The sequence below is a fragment of the Schistocerca nitens genome, chromosome 2 (genome assembly GCF_023898315.1).
Source record: "Schistocerca nitens isolate TAMUIC-IGC-003100 chromosome 2, iqSchNite1.1, whole genome shotgun sequence".
Classification (NCBI taxonomy): domain Eukaryota; kingdom Metazoa; phylum Arthropoda; class Insecta; order Orthoptera; family Acrididae; genus Schistocerca; species Schistocerca nitens.
The window spans coordinates 464330326-464351717 of record NC_064615.1 but is presented as its reverse complement, the minus strand read 5'-3'; the positions used below and the strand labels follow the sequence as shown (position 1 = coordinate 464351717).

At 41.4% G+C, this 21392-nt stretch overlaps 2 protein-coding genes across 2 annotated transcripts in view; one reads left to right on the top strand and one right to left on the bottom strand.

Annotated features, from left to right (window-relative positions):
• The window catches only part of LOC126236360 (E3 ubiquitin-protein ligase ZNF598), an 84848-nt gene extending 72633 nt beyond the window's left edge, over positions 1-12215 (bottom strand). The window contains exons 1-3 of the mRNA XM_049945592.1: positions 11791-12215; positions 11434-11676; positions 11145-11356 (exon numbers count right to left, since the gene is read on the bottom strand). Coding sequence (XP_049801549.1) covers positions 11145-11356; positions 11434-11676; positions 11791-11967 — 632 coding nt within the window. The 5' untranslated portion in view covers positions 11968-12215. The remainder of the gene's footprint in view (positions 1-11144; positions 11357-11433; positions 11677-11790) is intronic.
• A 343-nt stretch (positions 12216-12558) lies between these two features.
• LOC126235099 (synaptogyrin) overlaps positions 12559-21392 on the top strand; it is a 65793-nt gene continuing 56959 nt past the window's right edge. The window contains exons 1-2 of the mRNA XM_049943833.1: positions 12559-12698; positions 12994-13231. Coding sequence (XP_049799790.1) covers positions 12597-12698; positions 12994-13231 — 340 coding nt within the window. The 5' untranslated portion in view covers positions 12559-12596. The remainder of the gene's footprint in view (positions 12699-12993; positions 13232-21392) is intronic.

Here is a 21392-nt window from a genome sequence, read left to right as displayed (position 1 = left end):
ATGATTTCTCCAAAGCAGCTTCAGGCACAGAGGAAGACCGTGAAGCTCTTCGTCCAGCAGCTTTTGGCTCCTTGAGCTACTGGTGAGTGTCCGCTGTGGCATTAGTGGAGACCATGGGAGAGAAGGCCCCAAGGGACCCCTTCTGCATGAGAAGATCAAGAGGAGGCTGTTGCTTCTCCAGCTGGGGGTGGGGACCAATGTCCCCTACATTTAGGGGGGCCTTGCTCCTGAAGGAGGTAATTTGGGAACAACAGCAGGAGATTTTCCCCCCTACAACCAAGAGGGCAGATTTAATCTGGAGGCCCAGAGAGCCCACTGTTCGTAGCACAGAGTGTAGTACGACTGGTACTTGTGATGGTGATGGTAGCGTATGTGGATATCAACCAAACGGGGTGTAATCATTCAAGTTTATGTTTAGCCTCTTGGTAAGTCAACCGGTCCAGGGTCTTGTACTCCATGATTTTCCATTTCTTTTGGAGTACTGAGCAGCCTGGCGAGTAGGGGGGAGTGCTGCTCTCTGCAGTTGATGAAAGTGGGAGGAGGTGCACAGGGAGTATCTGGATGCAGTGGACGTCTGCAGTCTCGAAATGCAGTGTTGGAAGTGCAGTGGGAAGACATGCCCTAATTTCCAGCACTTAAAGCACCGCATAGGGGGAGGGACATACACTTTTACATCACAGCGGTAAACCATCGCCTTGACTTTTTCATGCAATGAATCACTCTCAAAGGCCAAGATGAAGGCACAGTCGTCTTTGAGTCCCCTGTAAACGCGCTGGATGAAATGAACACCCCACTGTTCTAGATTGGCGTGAAGCTCGTCATGCAACTGCAAGAGGAGGTCACGATGGAAAATAATCCCCTGGACCATGCTGAGGCTTTAATGGGGAGCGACGGAAACAAGAATATCACCCAGCTGGTCCCAAGCGAGTAACACCCCGGATTGGGCTGGGGATGGTGTCTGAATCAAGACTGCACCGCTTCTCATCTTTGACAGTTCTGTCACTTCCCCGAACTTATCCTCAAGATGTTGAACAAAAAACTGAGGCTTTGTAGGCAGAAAGGAGTCCCCGTCCATTCTGCTACAGACTAAATACCAAGGTGAATATGGCCCAGTTGTCTCTAGGTACCGCAGAGCCAGAATGCAGTCCCCAAACTGCTCCTCCAAGACATCAAACACACTCCTGCTTTGATGGGGTCAAGTTCAGTCTTGCATGAACCGCATTTTGTTGAAGTCAGGGTCACTTTGGATAACGGGGACGAAATCATTTTCCAAAACCTTCATGTACCACTTGGCAGTCACAGTACTATCAAGAAATATCACACCAATTATTTCGTGACTGAACACTGAACAACACACTGTCACCCGCTGTCGGTGAAGAGACTTCTAGATCGCAGTGCCCTAAATGTGCCAATTTTGGTAACTGATGAATCCATCCAAATGAAAATGGACTTTGTCGTTAAACCAGACAATATTCACATCAAAGTCCTGTTCGTCAATTACATGGACAACAGTGTTGGTGTAATACAACCACTGTTCCATGGCCCTGGGATTAATGGCTGATGGCTTTGAATTTTGTATGGGATGAGATGCAGGTCAGCAACAACAATTTGTTGCAGTATCTCCCAGTTAATTCCCACCTGTTGTGCAGTTCGTCCAATTGATTTCCTGGCGCTGATTTGAAACACACTGCATGTCTTCTTGATGTTTCCACCCTTTTTGGACAATCAACCGCCAATACTGCCATCACAGACACTACCAGTTCCTTCAAACTTACAAATCAAATTGTTGTTTGTTAGCTCACTCGGACTGGTTGTCTTCATCTTCAACTCTGCTGCAAACTTCCTTTGAGCCGCAATTGGTCTGTTATTGCTAGTATAGTAGGCCTTTGCTAGTGCTATAATCTCACGCATGCTGTACAACGACATTTTCAAATGCAAATATTCAACAACAATAACGCAGATGTGCATGCTTATACTAATTCCCATTATGCCCCGCTGCCAACCATGCAGTTTGAACAGCTTTATGCAAACCGTTCAGAACTTACAACAATTTTATTTCATATAGTTCAATAATTGTCACCCTATAACTAGTTCGCAGCTCGCGTTCAAGTGGCTAGCACTGCTGCAGCTAAATCACTGGGGCATGGGTTCGATTCCTGGCATCTCGAGGAAAACCATTACTTCTGAACAGTATACAAGTTGTTTTATCATCACATAACTTTCACAGATTACACCCAGCTGAATATTTCCACTTTAAAGTACAGAAAGAGAAGATTTACTTCTAGCAACTTAGGATGATTGCAATAAAAATGTAGTCATATGTAGTACATTCCTTCACTCAACAATAACTCTGTATCTCTTGTTAATAACACAAACCCTGACATATGAACTACCACTTACTTTCTGCCATTTGTCTTCCTTCTTGTATACAATACTGATGATTTTATGCAGATTTAAAAAAAGGCATTTTAATTGTTGTGATGTGAATTGTGGTGGTCGAAGACATCACTACAAAACTATTTTACTCAAAATATGGTGCAGAAGCCACTGCACACACTTTGCGTATTTCCCCTTTGCTTTCCATTGTGTGTTGCACTTTTCTTATTTAGGTACTGAAGAGAATAATGCTGATGCATCAAACGCCTTTAACACAACTATGACACCAGAAAGGATCTGTGACCCGTATGACAACATGTCAGTTTTCCTTTCACAGAAACACAAATAAGGAGTGTAGACTGCCAGAGGGCATTGGAGCTATGCTCCACTGCTCTTCTCTACCCTCAGGCAGACAAAGTTCTCATTTGCTTATATTTAAATCTGGCTGCCTTTGTATAAGTCCGCACTATCCCAAGCTCACATACACTCCTGGAAATGGAAAAAAGAACACATTGACACCGGTGTGTCGGACCCACCATACTTGCTCCGGACACTGCGAGAGGGCTGTACAAGCAATGATCACACGAACGGCACAGCGGACACACCAGGAACCGCGGTGTTGGCCGTCGAATGGCGCTAGCTGCGCAGCATTTGTGCACCGCCGCCGTCAGTGTCAGCCAGTTTGCCGTGGCATACGGAGCTCCATCGCAGTCTTTAACACTGTTAGCATGCCGCGACAGCGTGGACGTGAACCGTATGTGCAGTTGACGGACTTTGAGCGAGGGCGTATAGTGGGCATGCGGGAGGCCGGGTGGACGTACCGCCGAATTGCTCAACACGTGGGGCTTGAGGTCTCCATAGTACATCGATGTTGTCGCCAGTGGTCGGCGGAAGGTGCACGTGCCCGTCGACCTGGGACCGGACCGCAGCGACGCACGGATGCACGCCAAGACCGTAGGATCCTACGCAGTGCCGTAGGGGACCGCACCGCCACTTCCCAGCAAATTAGGGACACTGTTGCTCCTGGGGTATCGGCGAGGACCATTCGCAACCGTCTCCATGAAGCTGGGCTACGGTCCCGCACACCGTTAGGCCGTCTTCCGCTCACGCCCCAACATCGTGCAGCCCGCCTCCAGTGGTGTCGCGACAGGCGTGAATGGAGGGACGAATGGAGACGTGTCGTCTTCAGCGATGAGAGTCGCTTCTGCCTTGGTGCCAATGATGGTCGTATGCGTGTTTGGCGCCGTGCAGGTGAGCGCCACAATCAGGACTGCATACGACCGAGGCACACAGGGCCAACACCCGGCATCATGGTGTGGGGAGCGATCTCCTACACTGGCCGTACACCACTGGTGATCGTCGAGGGGACACTGAATAGTGCACGGTACATCCAAACCGTCATCGAACCCATCGTTCTACCATTCCTAGACCGGCAAGGGAACTTGCTGTTCCAACAGGACAATGCACGTCCGCATGTATCCCGTGCCACCCAACGTGCTCTAGAAGGTGTAAGTCAACTACCCTGGCCAGCAAGATCTCCGGATCTGTCCCCCATTGAGCATGTTTGGGACTGGATGAAGCGTCGTCTCACGCGGTCTGCACGTCCAGCACGAACGCTGGTCCAACTGAGGCGCCAGGTGGAAATGGCATGGCAAGCCGTTCCACGGGACTACATCCAGCATCTCTACGATCGTCTCCATGGGAGAATAGCAGCCTGCATTGCTGCGAAAGGTGGATATACACTGTACTAGTGCCGACATTGTGCATGCTCTGTTGCCTGTGTCTATGTGCCTGTGGTTCTGTCAGTGTGATCATGTGATGTATCTGACCCCAGGAATGTGTCAATAAAGTTTTCCCTTCCTGGGACAATGAATTCACGGTGTTCTTATTTCAATTTCCAGGAGTGTATTATGTGCATACCCAATACCAGCAATGTGGGGTAAAAAAAAACTAGCATAGCATTTCAGCAATATTTTCATGGCCCAAAATATTTTTGTCTACATAGTTCAGAAAATATACGGAAAGATACCATCGGGAACAAAATCAAATGTGTAAATGTGTTTTCTTCTAAAAATCAAAATATGGGTTTTGTATTATTATACATTGGGGTGGCTTATTAGCAGACAGTTACTGCTATCATCATTTACTACTGTTTTCAGTGTCATATTGATACAGGAATTAACTAAAATGTGTTTGGCAAACATAAAATTTGGTATGTTAAAGAATTACTTAATGTAGTCTCGTAATTTAAATGAAGCCACATTTAGTAGCTAGCATAAAACTTAAAAAGCCTTCAAATATGATTCAAACACCCTACAATAATAAAGCACATAATAGTAATTACATTGATAGATGAGGTTAATTGAATCTATTGATAGCAGATGTCGGCTTTGTCCTGTGACAATATATGACGTAAAACGACTTATGTGAGCAAATAGAAAACTGACAATTATTCTTTATTTATATAATTTCTTGGAATCTGCTTTGTGACAACAAACACAGGAATGTAGTCTGAGATACAAGATGAAGTGAAAGTTTGGTTCCAAGTTGACAAAGCCAACAAATGTGAATACGACATCTTAGTTGTGGTGTCATACTGATCTGTAGCATAGCCTGTGGTCTATACAAGGTTGGAAGGCAGCAGTTTGGTTGTGAGATGATGAAGCAGTATCATAGGATTTCAAAAATGCTCTTCCACTGAGACGGCATATGGGTGATTCCAAGTCAGTTCAACCAGGGGCTCCAGCTCAGTCTCAGATTTGACTGAAATTCAGTACACTAATTCTACCATGTGTGGAACACTCGTGTACAAAGTATTAGTTCCCCCTTGTGAAAGAAGGTGGCGTGACCCGGACATTGCAACCCGCATTTGGCAATCTATCTTCAGATCCAATTTCAGGTCTTAATAACTTTGGAACTATTCCACACAGTCCAATGAAATTTTTACAACCCAGTAACATCCATTTAGAGAAAACACTCCATGAATCGAAACACCAACAACATATTTCTGAGGGAAAATAAATTCCAAAATGTGATTAGAAAAATGTAATACGTTAGAAGGTACATATTGTAGGTGCCCTCTATGCCAAATATAATTCACTCAAAAAGGGTATAATTTTTTTGTGGTAAGCTTAATGTGGCGTACACACACACACACACACACACACACACACACACACACACACACACACACACACAGACAGAGAGAGAGAGAGAGAGAGAGAGAGAGAGAGAGAGAACTCATCATCATGCCCATATCAGGCATAAAAACTAAGTTACCTGCACACGAAAACACAAAAATTTGAAAAATTACCTGAAAAACATGGATTTTCGAAGTGTGGTAGCACAAAAGTGACAAGAGGGTTCCAAGCCAAATTTCACACACTGCATAGGTAGACCATAATGATACATATCTCCAAATTTCAGCATGTTATTGCAAGACATTTGCTTACAATGGAAGTTGACGGATGTATTTGGTGATGTGGCCATTGTTCCACAACACAATTTTGTAAAAAACATACCGTAAACTGTTCTGCCTCTTCGTATCCTCTCCCATGACTATTTAATCACTAAGCAGCAACATATAGACAGATTAAGACAACCTATCATTAATGTTTACTGCACCTTAACTGCTAAAAACCAGTTGATTGTGCTTTGAACAGAAGTTCTCTCAAACTTTAGTTACTGTACCCCTCTGTACACTGAGTGGAAATTTGTACTGTCTTCCTGACACTGTGGTAAGAACAGGAACACTCATAAGAATATGTTCAAAAGGTATCCAACACCTGTTTGCCAAACATGGCCAATGAAATGATCTTACTGGTCCTGCTGGTGCCATGAAATTCACAAATACATCACCACCTGCTTCACAGCACTCTGCAACACATCCTAAGTACCATTTGTCATCATAAACAGCAATACCATAGCAACCTGGTTGTATGTTGCTGCTTATGCTTCTGAATCCTGAGTCGGACACACTGTGAAGACACACGTTGTGCATGAACCTATAGTTATAACCGGACAGTCTGCTCATCTGCACATTGTCAGAGACCGCTGGAGAGAAGTGATGATGGCTGCTTGTGCCTGCAACAGTTTTAACGTGTTCTAGTCTGCTTTTTAGCAACTCTTCGACTGATTTCACCTCATCTTTCGAAACATAGAATGACTGTATGCCGGAGATATTTTTCTGTACCCAGATAAATAATTGAAGAGGTGTTAGAATGTGACCTCCTGTAGGGTGCAGCAGACTAGCTCGTGATGCCATGCACTTAATGGTAGCACCAATACCATCACATACATTTTTACCATGACTTGTTGCAAAAAAATTCCATCCTGCTTGAATCTGAAAATCATGGTAATGCATGCCTAAATTTGTGAGATTTTTACAATTTTTTTTACTGACTAGCTGCCCCATCACTGACGTATTTCGCAAAATGTATGTGAGGCAGCTTGTTTTTCACATATGCCATGACAGTGCGAATGTGGGCATGAGCTGCAGTGGCATCATGAAATAAATAGTCACTAAAAACACACAGGTTCATGACAGACACATCACCTGATTCACCTCTATAGTAAATCACAAATGGCTGGAGAGTTACTTGACTGTTGTCCCAATGATATCCTTGGATGGCATCTTGAACTACAAATGCATAATTTTCAGAAAAGTCTAGTATTACTATAATTTCATCTTGTTTCAAATTATCCTTACAAAACTGGAGATAAGCCGATTGTGCTGTGCTGTGAAGCTGTGTGGGGTCAGTTTGTCAGTTTTTTGACAACACATTTCAACAAAATCTTCCACTGTACTTTGTTTCAAGACATGTGCGATCCATGTGTGTCCATTGTTTATAAGAAACAAGTTCATTGTCATCCATAAGGAGTTCACCATACAGTGTGTTATTCATGTGTTCTACAAGATTTGCCTTACCAGGACACTTTTCACACTTGTGTATCATGCACTGGTAGGAAGGAACTGATGTCACACACTAGCAGCTTCATTGCACCTTTGTAATCCATACCAAAATCCTTTATAGCAGCAAACATCAGCTTAGCATTTTGATGGGTCTCACATATACAAACATTGTGTGTGCCCCCCATTTTGGCTGAAGATTGAAGAAAGATGATAAACCTACTTTGGTATTGGGATACTTTTCCTTTAATTCTACATATAGTTCTGATATGTTGCATAGCAACAGTCTTTTTTGCAACTGTAAACGTACATTTCCCATTTTCACCGTTACATAGTCTTTTTCTCCAGGCATTATTCGGCTGTGGTCATTATTTTCATAGAACTCTGACACTAGCACCTTTATTTCTGAACTCTATTGCTTACCCTGAGCCTGTTGAAGCACTCCTTGGGTTGCTTTTATTTTCCTAGCTTGCTTTACCATATATGTAGAAACATTGAATTCCTCTGCAGTGTAGTCAATAGACCAGCTGGAAGGTGCAAGGGTAAGAATAGCTACTTTTTTTGGCATGTGGATATGGCACATTTTTCTTTCAAATCATGGGCAATTTTGTCAAACTCAGAGCATTTCTGGCATGATTTATGTTCCTTTGGAGCAGATAGTTCTTCCTCTTCCACCATTAGTGTGTCAGCTATTTTGTGTTTTAATTCCATTTGAGCTTCTTTTAGTTTTCTTCTACCATAGCAGGGCCTGTCTCTTTTCCCACCTTTGTTTGTCTTCATGGGAGACAACATACCAAGAGCAGTCACTGAAGTATTTAATTGCTCTCATCCGCTGTGGTTGTAGGTGGCTGATACTCTTCGTCACTGTCATGTAAATCATCAGAATATTCTTCATTTTTTTAGCAGTGTAACACACCTGGAACATAACTTTTGTCCTGGTTTCATGTTAAGTCCCATGCACTGATTCACTTTCAATACTGATTTTATATCAATTTCTCTGAGGCTACACTTCACTGTCTTCTTATGAATTCAAAATGGATCAAAACAGCTTCTTTGTAGGAAAGAATACTTATCCAGAAAAACTTTCATATGATGATAACAAACACTAAAGTTTACTGGAACTGTACTTCTTGTGCCCACAGGGTGTATCCCGGATCTCAATAGCAACAAATCTTGGTCCGATTCATCCAGATCATACAGTACAAAGTGAATGCCACATTTTGTTCCATATGTTGTTTTATGACATTCAGATGCTTGTGCTCTACCAATATTGCAACTTGTTTGAACAAAATCACCACTAGTACACTCTTCTGCCTCCATATTGACTTTCCACAACAGTACTGAATCTTACAAACATGAGTAACCTGTAATTGTTGCTCGTTTCCTTTGTTGTTCCTGCCTAACAATGACTCATTCTGTCCCTGAAAACTACCACTGTTTAACTTTCTGTTGCCTAATGGTTCCAAACAACTGCTGCAGCTTTATCTGAAACAAGCTGTCTGCATCATCACTATTACTTGCTGAATTGTGTTAAAAGAAACATAACCAATTACATCTCTGTCAACTTTTATTGTGCACAAATGCCTTGCAATAACAAGTTGAAATTTTGCCGCATATTATATTATGGTCTACTTATGCAATGTTTGAAATTTGGCTTGGATATCAATTGTCCCTCTTGTGCTACCACACTTTGAAAATCCATGTTTTTTCAGGTAATTTTACAAATTTTTGTATTTTCATGTGCATGTAACACTGTTTGTGTGACTAATATGGGCAAGATGAGTTCTATGTGCGTTTAGGCCACATAAAGCTTACCACAAAAAAGATTAATACCCTTTTTGAGTGAATTATATTTGGCATAGAGGGCACCTACAGTATATACCTTTTAACGTATTACATTTTTTAAATCACATTTTGGAAGTTTTTATTTTCCCTCAGAAATATATTGTTGGTGTTATGATTCATAGAGTGTGTTCTCTAAGTTAGATGTTACTGGGTTGTAAAAATTTCACTGGACTGTGCAGAATAGTTCGAAAGTTATTAAGACCTGAAGTTGGGTCTGAAGATAGATTGCCAGATGCGGGTTGCAATTTCCAGGTCACGCCACCTTCTTTCACAAGCCATAATTCTGGAACTAACTGGCACAGGAACTTAAAATTTTGTACAGGAGTATTCCGCACTTGGTAGCATTGGTGTGCTAAATTTCAGCCAAATCTGAGACCATCATACTGGAACATTTTCTCAAATTGGTTGAACTGACATGGAATGACCCATATACAATTTCACTGTCCACATAATAGAGTCTTTAAATAGTAAAATGTCACCAATAGGAATTTTCTGTGACTTGTCCAAAGCATTTGATTTTGTGAACCATGACATTATGTAACAGAAATTAAAATTCTATGGTATAAATGGAATAGCATATGAGTGGTTTAAGTCATACCTACAGAACAGGAAGCAAAAGTTTCCTTATATGGGTCAAGTGATTTAAATAAATTTGCCACTTCATCTAACTGGGGTGAAATTACATTAGGTGTTCCACAGGGTTCAGTGATGGGTCCCCTTCTGTTCTTGATATATGTGAACGACCTCCCTTCCTATCTGAAACAGGAAGCTGAACTGACACTGTTTGTTGATGATACAAGCATCATTATTAATCCAGTAAAAGAAATTCGAATTGAAAATGATACAAATAAGGTCTTTGGAAAAGTCATTATTGGTTTTCTGCAAATGGGCTAGCTCTAAACTTTGAAAATACACAGTACATCCAATTTTCTGCTGGAAAAAGTACAATTCCTTCAATAAATATGACACATCAACGGAAGTCAGTAGACAGGGTAGAGCATTCTAAGTTCCCGGGTGTACATACAGACGAGAATCTTAATTTAAAAATTCATATTTTGGATCTCCTAAAGTGACTAGGTTCAGCAACTTTTGCTATCAGAATAATTGCCAATTTTGAGAATATAGAAATTAGTAAGCTACCATACTTTGCATACTTTGCATACTTTCACTCCCTGATGTCATACGGAATAATATTTTGGGGTAACTCAACATTTAGACAAAGTATTCACTGCTCAAAAGGAAGTGGTTAATGTGTGGGGTTCATAGTTTCACATCTTGTAGGCATCTTTTTAAAAGATTGGAAATTCATACAAAAGCCTCACAATACATCTACTCACTAATGAAATTTGTTCTCAACATGGACCAGTTTAAAAACAACAGTGACAATCATGATTATAGGCCCTAATACCAGGAAAGAGACTTACACTATCCTTTGCTCAACCTACCTTTGGTACAGAAAGGGGTAAAATATGCTGCTATAAAAATTCTCGACAAATTACCAGATGAAATAAGGTGTCCGACAGTAATAGCTTGAAACATAAATTGATGTCATGTCTCCTTTAACAACTCTTGCTATACCATAGATGAATTCTTGAATAGAAATAAATGAATCTATAAATATAGTAGGCCTATATGCATTTTGCATCATTTAAGGGAATTTTTAAATAAATAAATTTTGTTTCATATATACTTTTCTTGTGCACTTGACACATTCCACATCATAATGGCTACTGTACAGTGGGATTGATCAATGGAACACGCAACCAACGAACTAGGCTTCAATTAATCCGAAGGACACAAGACAGTAGGGCCTACATATAACTAATGCTTTCCTACGGACAAGTGACTGATGAATAACTTCTTGTTGTCCAACTGTTCTACAGAACTAGCTGAACAATTACATATAACGTTTTACCAACCTACAATTTTATGTACCCTACGTAAATATGGCCAAAACGGATACACATGAAGACATAAAACCAAAAAGTGCAGATAGGCAATGAAGATATCTAACCTATAATACTGGTGATACCCATCTGCGTCACAGAAGTGGCAGTACAGATGATCTCTTCTCAAATGCCTGTACAATTCATCATTGTCCATATATCTTTGATCACAAAACTCACACAACGGATGACCACGATGAGATCTGTCATCTGGATCCCCTTTCCTCCGGTGTTGTGCTAACTCTTGGCGTGTGTAGCATCTTCTTTCTCGAGTAAATATCTGAAAATGACGTAAGCCCTATATAGTGACAACTAAACAATCCCTCCAAAAACTAACTGCGTTTTTGCTGATCTCACCTTTAAATTGTCAACACACAGATCACAGTAATGGAGTTCATGAGTTTTCCTCATATGATCCTTCAAACTTTGGAAAGTTCTGAAAGCTGGAGAGCCAGGGCACACAGTGCAAACGTGTTCTAAGAGCTTGTTGTAAGCGGCTTGAATTCCTTGGTTTTCGAAACAGATTCTAAACTTCTTATCCATAAGATAGTGACCATCCCTTATAGACCGAAATGGTTTTACTTCCTTTGTGAATATTACCTAATAACAACAAGACAGATTATACAAAAGCATAAATAGTTGAACGTGCTAAAGATATACTGATTTCAATTAATTTTTTTGGGAAAGATCACACTGAAGCCTTTATTCGCTCACCTTGGGCATATCCTGTCTGCATATGGGACATTCATTCTGACGACACAACACTCGCATCCTTGTGGAGCATTCATAACATACAGCGTGATCACATTCTCCCACAGAATATATAGACACATTTTTGAAACAAACAACACACGTATTCTCTGAATTTTCGTACACTTTGCCACTTGACATTCTTACTACCTTTGAAATTTTGAATATTTCCAAATACAAAGTAATATTCTAAATGTAGAAACACTGTTTGACACTAACGAAGTCAACAATATCAATATGAATTCAGTTGGCCAATGTAAGCTTACTGTGTCTTTATAAATTTTTCAACGTATCCCAAACTCTGTGTCCCACAAATAAAACTACAGCAACACATTAAAAAAACTACCTCCCTCTTCAGTCTTTGCATTCACGCTTAACAGCAAAGACTGAAATTCCCCGTATGCCAAAGATCTAGTAGGAGCATCATCGATTACTGGTTGAAATGTAATGTCTTTTACATAGTTATAAATTAAACGGGTTTTCTTTCGAAGCAACATGCAAAATAGTTGCAGAAATTCACTTTATGGAAGGGATATTATTCTTAAAAACTCGTTCAAACTTAGTGCTCGCAACTTCTTTTTTCAGTTGCGCTATCGACGTGAACACTTTCAGAACAACTCATTATTCATTTTGAATAGATAATGCTTTTACCAGGAGTTTTTTCTAATAAAGAAATTTAAAAATGTCGATTAAGATCTTCTATTGACTTAACCAGCAAAGTACCTCTTAGATGATCTTTACCAAACTGTACCTTCAGTCGGTCAGTAAAGATGGAGACAGGCGGAGCGTATGGGGGTGGAAAGGCGGGTGCTCCGTTTGATCCTATACAATTTGTACAGAGACCGCAAGTTATTTTGAGAGCAGCATGTTTGGTAAGCATTTAATTTTGATGTTAATTGTAAATGTTCTGTATGGATTACTTATGTCAGGTCATTTCAAACAGTACATACTAATTTTGACAGCTTCACCGCCATGATTCGTTCGGCTGCTAAACTTTGGCCTGAGTCGATTGTAGGATAATATTGATTTTTTAGGACTAATTCTTGCTGAGAATATCCGAATTACCAGTTCATTAATTTCAGTTTTTCGTTTATATTTTATAGTTAAAGCGTATCTCATGCAGAAATTGTAAATCGCTTATCTGACAAGAAAATACCTCTTTTTCAGCTGTTCGCAATAATTGTATTTGGATGTATTTCGTCTCAAGGCTACAGGTTTGATCGTGAAACTAAGAAAGATGTTTGCCTATATAATGAAGATACCAATGCCTGCAACTATGGTGTTGGAATTGGAGTTATAGCATTTCTTGCTTCAATCGGTTTTCTTGTCGGAGAATTCATGTTTGAGCAAATGTCTTCAGTCAAGACTCGAAAGCACTATGTGCTTGCTGATTTGGGATTTTCAGGTAAGCCAGTATATCTACTCCTGAATCTTCATCGGTAGTCTATTTTCATAACGGCAAAGTAAGGTAGGTCTATTTTGATGTAAGCTCGTAAGCAAAATGAATCAGCTTTTGATTTACTTTAAGAAAGCAATGAATCTGGATCTAGGTAAATTTATTATAATGCACCACAATCCTTTAAGCATTGGTTGTAGGCTTCAGTGTTAACCCATCCATGGTATGTAACAGTTCCAATACTTCTACTGAACCAAGACGTTCATACAGACAATAATTGTTTTATAGCTGTTATAACCTAAGCGCCATATTACTAATAAGATATTTGACAGTTAGGCTAACTGCAGCAGTTGAATGGTATTTGTCAATGTATCGATAAATTTTTTTAAAAAAATGTAATGTTAATGAACTGATTGATATTCATGGAAATTTTAGTACTAGCTCGTATTAGATTGAGTTGTACTTGTAGGAAGCAATATATATAAATAAATCACGTTTCCTTCGGATTAATTGAAGCCTAAAAAGACAGACTAGTGATACTGTGCCCCCCCCCCCCAGACCTGTTCTTGTTTATTGAAATTTCATTGAATGTATTCACAAGGATTTTTTTTAGCTCTTGAAGGTATTTCTATTACAGTTGAAATACAAAGAAAGTGATTTCAAGGATTAACATAATGAGGGGCACAAAGGAAAATGAACGATGGCCCCATTAAAGACTATTGTAGTGCTCACTCTCCCAGTTAAATAGTAACTGGGGGAAATCTTTATCTTAATAACAGATATTTTATATATACAAGCATGTATTTATTTTAATAAGGGAGTAATAGCTTTAAGATGACAAAATTTTTAGATATTTGGATTATCTGAAAGGGGTGGTGTGTGCATGTGTGCTTCAGATTTTAATATATTTTTTAATGTGATTAGTAGTAGTAGTAGTAGTGTATACTGCCTTATGGCAGATCTTGTTGTGGTTTAAGCCTCTTCCACTTTTGTGTGTCCATAGCCAATCTTTTCATTTCTGAATATGGTCTCCTTTGATTTTCCTAGAGACATGAAAGTAATGTGGTGGCTGTTGTTTCAGGCAAAGTATGTTGTTCAATCTGGAGCAGTGAACCAACATATCCATAACCAGGGGGTCACATAGGTCTTATACAGGTTATAAAGTAGTATGTATGGATGAAGTAACTACTTCAATTTTGATATGTGCTACCAGATTCTCTGTATTTACTTTTATAAACTTATCACTAAAGTAGTGGTTTTTGAATTTACAGTACACACTTTTTGGAACCAAAATATAAATCCTTCACTTCCCCTTCCCCCCCCCCTCCAATCATGTCAGAGTTTTAGCTTTAATAATTCCTGAGATAATGAGAAACATTTGCAGAAAATGCATAGTCATTCAGAGATCACATCTAGAAGTCGAAGTAAAGGAAGACGGCCTAAAACATTCCAGCACCCTCTTTCTCCATCTGAAGGATCTTGCTGCTCCTGTTGTATTGTTGTCCATAATTTCTGCCGTGTTAATTTGCTGTCTGTCCGGTTTTTGTAGAAGTACTTCGGTATTATGGCCAGACTTAATTCCACATTACCTCAGAACTTTCATTCTGCCTGCATTTCCATCATTGGAGGTAATTGCAGCACCATTAACCGCAATCTTCAGCATTTTCTAGCCTACAAATAGGCGTTTGGACACCCTGGTCCATACAACATTTACATTTTGAGTTTTTCCTGTCAGGCATTTCTTCAAAAGATCTGGATGTGCTAGTTCTCTATGTACTGGCTTTATTATTCCAACAGCTTCAGGGATGATGTTTCTTTGGGTGTATTTGGCTCCTGCTGCCTCAGCATTGTGGTATTTACACCAGCTAATTGAACAAATGTTGTGCAGTGGCTTCTTATCACTTGATGTCCTATGGAAATAAGTTGCCCTTACTGCTTCTCCCTTTCCTTCCAGGTTGTTTGTATTTCTTCTAATAGCTTGGCCACAGCATTCACTTAGCTGATCGATCATTTTGCAGTGAAACATCCTGTGATAGTGTTGCCATCTTAAGTTTTTTTTGCTAAAGTTCTGCCTGATTTTACAATCTCTACCCATTCAGTTCTAAACATGTCACACACATTCTAACTTTTGTAGTATTAGGTCATCATAGAGTATGCTAGCAATTATTCACTTAAATGAATTTAATTTAGTGAATCCCACATTATTTGAGTGCTGAAAGATCTTCACAGCAGAGGCACTTTGTGTTCCTCCACTGGATCCCTTCTGACAGTTGTTTTCCTGCAGTTGTTTCTTTCATTATTGTTTCCCTCTTTTGTGTATCCATGGCAATATTTTGTCAATGCTTAAACATCTGGCACCTGCCTGGTATCGATACTTACAGCAATTGTACAAGAATGTTTAGATTGATGGCACCTTTTCCGCCCAAGAGACTTCCATACTAAGAACTGTTTCTTTTGCAGACATTTCCAGAAATTCTTCCTGCCACACACATTACAGCATGTAGTTTAAGTATTGTTTTTAGATCACTTAAACCTAATATTAAACTGGTATCCATGTCAGTTGTTTCACTGCATACTCCGGTGCTGTTTATAGTCTCCTTTGTGGAAGGATGTGGTGGTGAAGCACCTTGTTCAGTGTTGCTTTCCCTAACATCATTTTGCGGCTCTAAACTTTTAACAGGACATGTTTTGTAGAATCCATTTCCCCTCTTTCTTCTTCTCTTAAATATTCCCTTTAGTGGAGTCGTATTAAAAGAGATAACAATTCGATGAGCAACAATCCCAAATATACACAAAAATGTAGTATGCCTTGCAAAATGAGAATATCACCTTGCATTATACTACAGACTTAGTGATATGATATGACAGCAACCAATGAAGCTAACCTATGCAGTGGGATGTTTACTGTGAATCATTGTAACGAGTTCGGTAGAAGAGTGACAGCAGCAGAGGCAGCCAGAAACATTTGTGCTCTGTATGGGGATAATGCCATTGGACAGAGCATGGCAAGAAAATGGCTTTCTTGTTCTAAGGGGGATTGTTTTGACATTAATGGCTCTCCACATTCAGGAAGACCTTCAGGGTTTGATGAAGAGTGTCTAAACACATTAAACCACAATGATCCACATCAGTGTACTGGAGAACTGGCAAATGTGCTGATCTGCGATCATTCCACCATCGTGCGATATGTGCCTGCTATGGGGAAAGTTCAAAAATCGGGTGCATGTGTACCACATGCTGCATCCAAAATCGCAAAAGTAGATGAGTGGGCTATATGTGCATCTCTGCTTGCTTGCCTTCAGTTGGCTCATGAAGAACACTGACCAATCCTATCCTGTACTGTTACTGGCGATGAGAAATTGTGTTTTTATGCTAACATTGAAAAGGAAGAAATAGTGGAGTCCAAAAAAGCATAAACTCCCTGTCCAAAGACTTGTGCACATCTATAAAAGATAATGTTATGCATCTGATGGACTATGGATGCTGTGATATACTAAGAATTGCTTCAAAGAAGTGCAGTCATCACTTCTGATATTTGTTGTCAACAACTGAATGCCTCGTAGATGCAGTCAAAGAACAGCAACCAGGAAAACCGCATGAAGTTATGCTACTTCATGATAATGCCTGCCTGCATTCTGCTGTATAAGAGTTTTGTTGGGAAGAAATTCTGCACCCACCTTATTCGCCTAATCTTCCACACTCATATTTTCATCGTTTTTTGCTGTATACCGAATAACCTTCAATGAACTTCCTTTCCAGATGAAAATGCGCTCCAAACATAGCTTGACAAATTCTTAGTATCGAAACCATAGGATTTCTGCTGTTGTGGATTCGAAAAGTTACCCTGCCATTGGCAGACTGTTGTAAATAGTGAATCAGAAGGTATTATTGACGGCTGAAGTCGGTGTATTGGTTTATTTATTAAAACTGTGAATAACACTACAAAATTCTGCACCAAATAAATGCTAAGAGGTTCTTCTGGGAACCCCATAAGGCATTGATAGCTCCTTGTAGCACCTGCTGTCACACAGGTTTCTTTTATCAAACGCCTTCTGCTGCTTGTCGCTAAATAATAAAATATAAAATAAATAATAAACTAATGTAGGATATCTACATTGAAATAAAAGTTTGGCCCATTCAGTTATTTTGAGAACTAAAATAAAATCAGTTTTATGCAAGCTTTCTCATTTAGACAAGAAGGGTATAGTAAAGGTTGCACCTATACTGCTTACCCAGAAAATTTCTGAATTTAACTCTGCCGATTTATGCAGGCACAGGCCGGCCGGTGTGGCCGAGCGGTTCTAGGCGCTTCAGTCTGGAACCGCGCGACTGCTACGGTCGCAGGTCTTTCTCCCAAGAAAATGGGGTACCCCAGGGCTCCGTGCTAAGTGTTTTACTGTTTGCCATTGCCATAAATCCAGTTATGGATTGTCTCCTTCCTGATGTCTCGGGCTCCCTCTTTGTGGACGATTTTGCGATCTACTATAGCTCTCAACGGACCAGCCTTCTTGAGCGACGTCTTCAAGGATGTCTCGATCACCTCCACTCTTGGACCATCGAAACCGGCTTCCGCTTTTCTCCCAGTTAGACCGTTTGTGTTAACTTTTGGCGTCGTATTGAGTTTCTTCCGCCTTCCTTACGTCTAGGCCCTGTCAACCTTCTGTTCGCGGACGTTGCTAAATTCTTGTGTATTATGTTTGGACAGAAAGCTGTGCTGGTCCTCCCACGTTTCCTATCTTTCGGCTCGCTGCCTGCGATCCCTCAACACCCTCCATGTCTTGAATGGCACCTCCTGGAGAGAGGACCGAGTGGTCCTTCTCCGCCTGTATCGCGCCTTAGTGCGCTTGAAATTGGACTATGGAAGCCTAGTTTACTCCTCTGCTCGGCCGTCTCTTCTTCGGCGTCTCGACTCTATCCACCACCGTGGATTACGTTTAGTGTCTGGAGCTTTTTACACCAGCCCTGTGGAAAGCCTTTATGCTGAGACTGCTGAACCTCCGCTGTCCAATTGGCGAGCTGTCCTTCTGAGTGGTTATGGTAGCCATCTGTCTTCCATGCCTGCAAATCCACCCCATGACATTTTTTTCGACGCCTCCTTGGATTTAGGGTATCCTGGCCGCCCTTCCTCCCTACTACCACCGGGAGTCCGCTTCCGTCAACTGCTCCATTCTCTTTCCTTCCACTTTCCTAAAACTTTCTTGACAACTTGGGGTACAGCACTGCCTTGGCGTTCCTCTGGTTCCCAGGACATGTTGGTATCTGTGGAAATGAGGCGGCCGACATAGCTGCTAAAGCTGCAGTCTCTCTTCTTCGGCCAGCTATTCGCATGATTCCCTTCGCCGATCTACGGAGTGTTTTATGTCGTCGTGTTGCTCTTTTATGGCACGCACATTGGTCGACACTTCCCAATAATAAATTGCGGGACGTGAAAGGTCTTCCCTGTGCTTGGACCTCTTCCTCCTGAACTCATCATCGGGAGGAGGTAATTTTACCTAGACTCCGGATAGGGCACTGTCTTTTTAGCCATCGACATCTTTTAAGTGGCGATCCTCCCCCACTCTGTCGCCACTGCTCTCAACTGTGGATGGTGAGACACCTTTTACTTGAGTGCCCCTATTTTACTCCGTTACACGCCCGTCTACAGCTGTTGCCTGATATATCTTCCATTTTAGCAGATGACACGCAATCAGCCGATCGCCTTGTAGAGTTCATTAGTGCCAGTGAGATGACGTCAGTAATTTGAAGTTCTTTTTGGGGACAAACAACCCCCCCCCCCCTCTTCTATAGTGGTTTTTTAAGCTTTCCTTCTCTTTTTAGTTTCCCCACTTTTTTGAGTTTTGCTCTCATTGATGCTGGTTTCCAGTTTAGTTTTTTAGCTTTTCCTAAGTCACAGACCGGGCACTAATGACGGTAGCAGTTTTGCGCCCTAAAACCATAACAATAAAAACCTAGCTTGTAAATCACACGACTGGTTTCACAGGTAGCCCTGCCTTCGATGGGATAGGTGATGTTAGTGACCGGACTGGAGTAGGTGGTGGTAGGAGGATGTATGGGACAGGTCTTGCATCTAGGTCTATTACAGGGATATGAGCCATGAGGTAAGGGAGTGGGAGCAGAGGTTGTGTAAGGATGGACGAGTATATTGTGTAGGTTCAGTGCAAGGGGGAATATCACGGTAAGTGGGGTGGGAAGGATAGTGGGCAGGACATTTCGCATTTCAGGGCACGAGGAGACTTAATAGAAACCCTGGCGGAGAATGTAATTCAGTTGCTCCAGTCCCAGATGGTACTGGGTTAAGTGGGGAATGCTCCTCTGAGGCCAGACTGTGGTACTTCGGGAGGTGGTGGGAGACTGGAAAGATAAGGCATGGGAGATTTGTTTTTGTACAGGGATGGGAGGATAATTATGGTCAGTGAAGGCTTCAGCGAGACCCTCGGTATATTTTGAGGGGGACTGCTCGTCACTGCAGATGTGATGACAGCGGGTGGCTAGGCTGTACGGAAGGGACTTCTTGGTATGAAACGGGTGGCAGCTGTCAAAGTGGAGGTATTGCTGGTGCTTAGCAGGTTTTTATATGGACGGAGGTACTGATGTAGCCTTCTTCGAGGTGGTCAACATCTAGGAAGGTGACTTGTTGGGTTAAGTAGTACCAGGTGAAGTAAATGGGGGAGAAGTTGTTGAGGTTCTGGAGGAATGTTAGTAAGGTGTCCTCACCTTCAATCTAGATAGCAAAGACGTCATAGATGACATCCACCTCCACCTGAGAGGTGGCTACATCAATATCTGCGTTCATATCAAACCTACTAACCACCAGCAATACCTCCACCTCCACAGCTGCCACCCATTTCATACCAAGAAGTCCCTTCAGTACAGCCTAGCCACCCGTGGTCGTCGCATCTGCAGTGATGAGCAGGCCCCCTCAAAATATAGCGAGGGTCTCACTGAAGCCTTCACTGACTAATTTTCCTCCCATCCTTGCACAAAAACAAATCTCCTGTGCCTTATCTTTCCAGTCTCCCACCACCTCCCAAAGTACCACAGTCCGGCCACAGAGGAGCATACCCCTCTTAACTTAGTACCATCCGGGACTGGAGCAATTGAATTACATTCTCCGCCAGGGTTTCTATTCCATCTCGTTGTGCCCTGAAATGCGAAATGTCCTGCCCACTATCCTTCCCACCCCACTTACCGTGATATTCCGCCATGCACTGAACCTACACAATATACTCGTCCATCCTTACACAACCTCTGCTCCCAATCCCTTACCTCATGGCTCATATCCCTATCTCGGCTTGTCTTTTTTGTTGATATTACTGTATCTTGTGTATCCATATAGAGGTGGTTCTCCTGCAAGGTCTGTAGGACAATGGTGACAACTGCCAATGTTTTAGATTTTTTGGAGGAGTGGTGCTTTGTTAAGGTAGAAGGAATGCAAAGTAGAATTAGAACTGGATTTGTTGAAGTGGAAGATGGGTGGGGCTGGATAGTTTCAGGTAAGGTGGGGGTGATCTTACTTAAGTTTATGATCTTAGTTCTAAGAAAATTCTGTTCATGTATTGATTTTCCACTTTGTTTTTCAAACCTTTGTTTCTTAACATTTTCGATCTCTTTAAAAATGCTGTCATCAAAAATCTGTTTGTCAGGTAATACTGGTAATTCAAAATTCAAATTTCTCTGCTGTTTAACTGCTTTATTTAGAACTAATTTAGTGAGAATGAACTGTTCTTTGGAAAATTCGGTCCACAGCTATGTTCCTGTCCTGTAACTGTTCTAGTGTACTTTGGAGCCCAAAAATGTTTTTTAAGTTTTCCTTTGTCAGAAAACTCTGAGTGCCTCCAAAGGCTGACTCGAACTAGTATTCTGTAACAGTCTTAAGAGTATCTTGTGTCCATTATTCAATAGCAAATGAACTTCGTAGTTATTCAGTACCCCTTCTTGTTTATTGGATAGTGACTACTTTCCAGTGTTGCCCACCCCCTCCCCCCCGTACCCCCTGGGGGTCCACAACTCTTTTGTGGTTACGTGCGTGGCGAGCACGGGGCCTCGAGCTAGTGCAGTTCTCCTTCCTTTCCGGGCTGCCCTACGCCCCTTCCCCATCCTTCCTCGTCCCCAATCCTTCCTTCCTTCCTTCGTTCCTTCCTTCCTCCCTCCCCCCCCCACCCCTTACCTC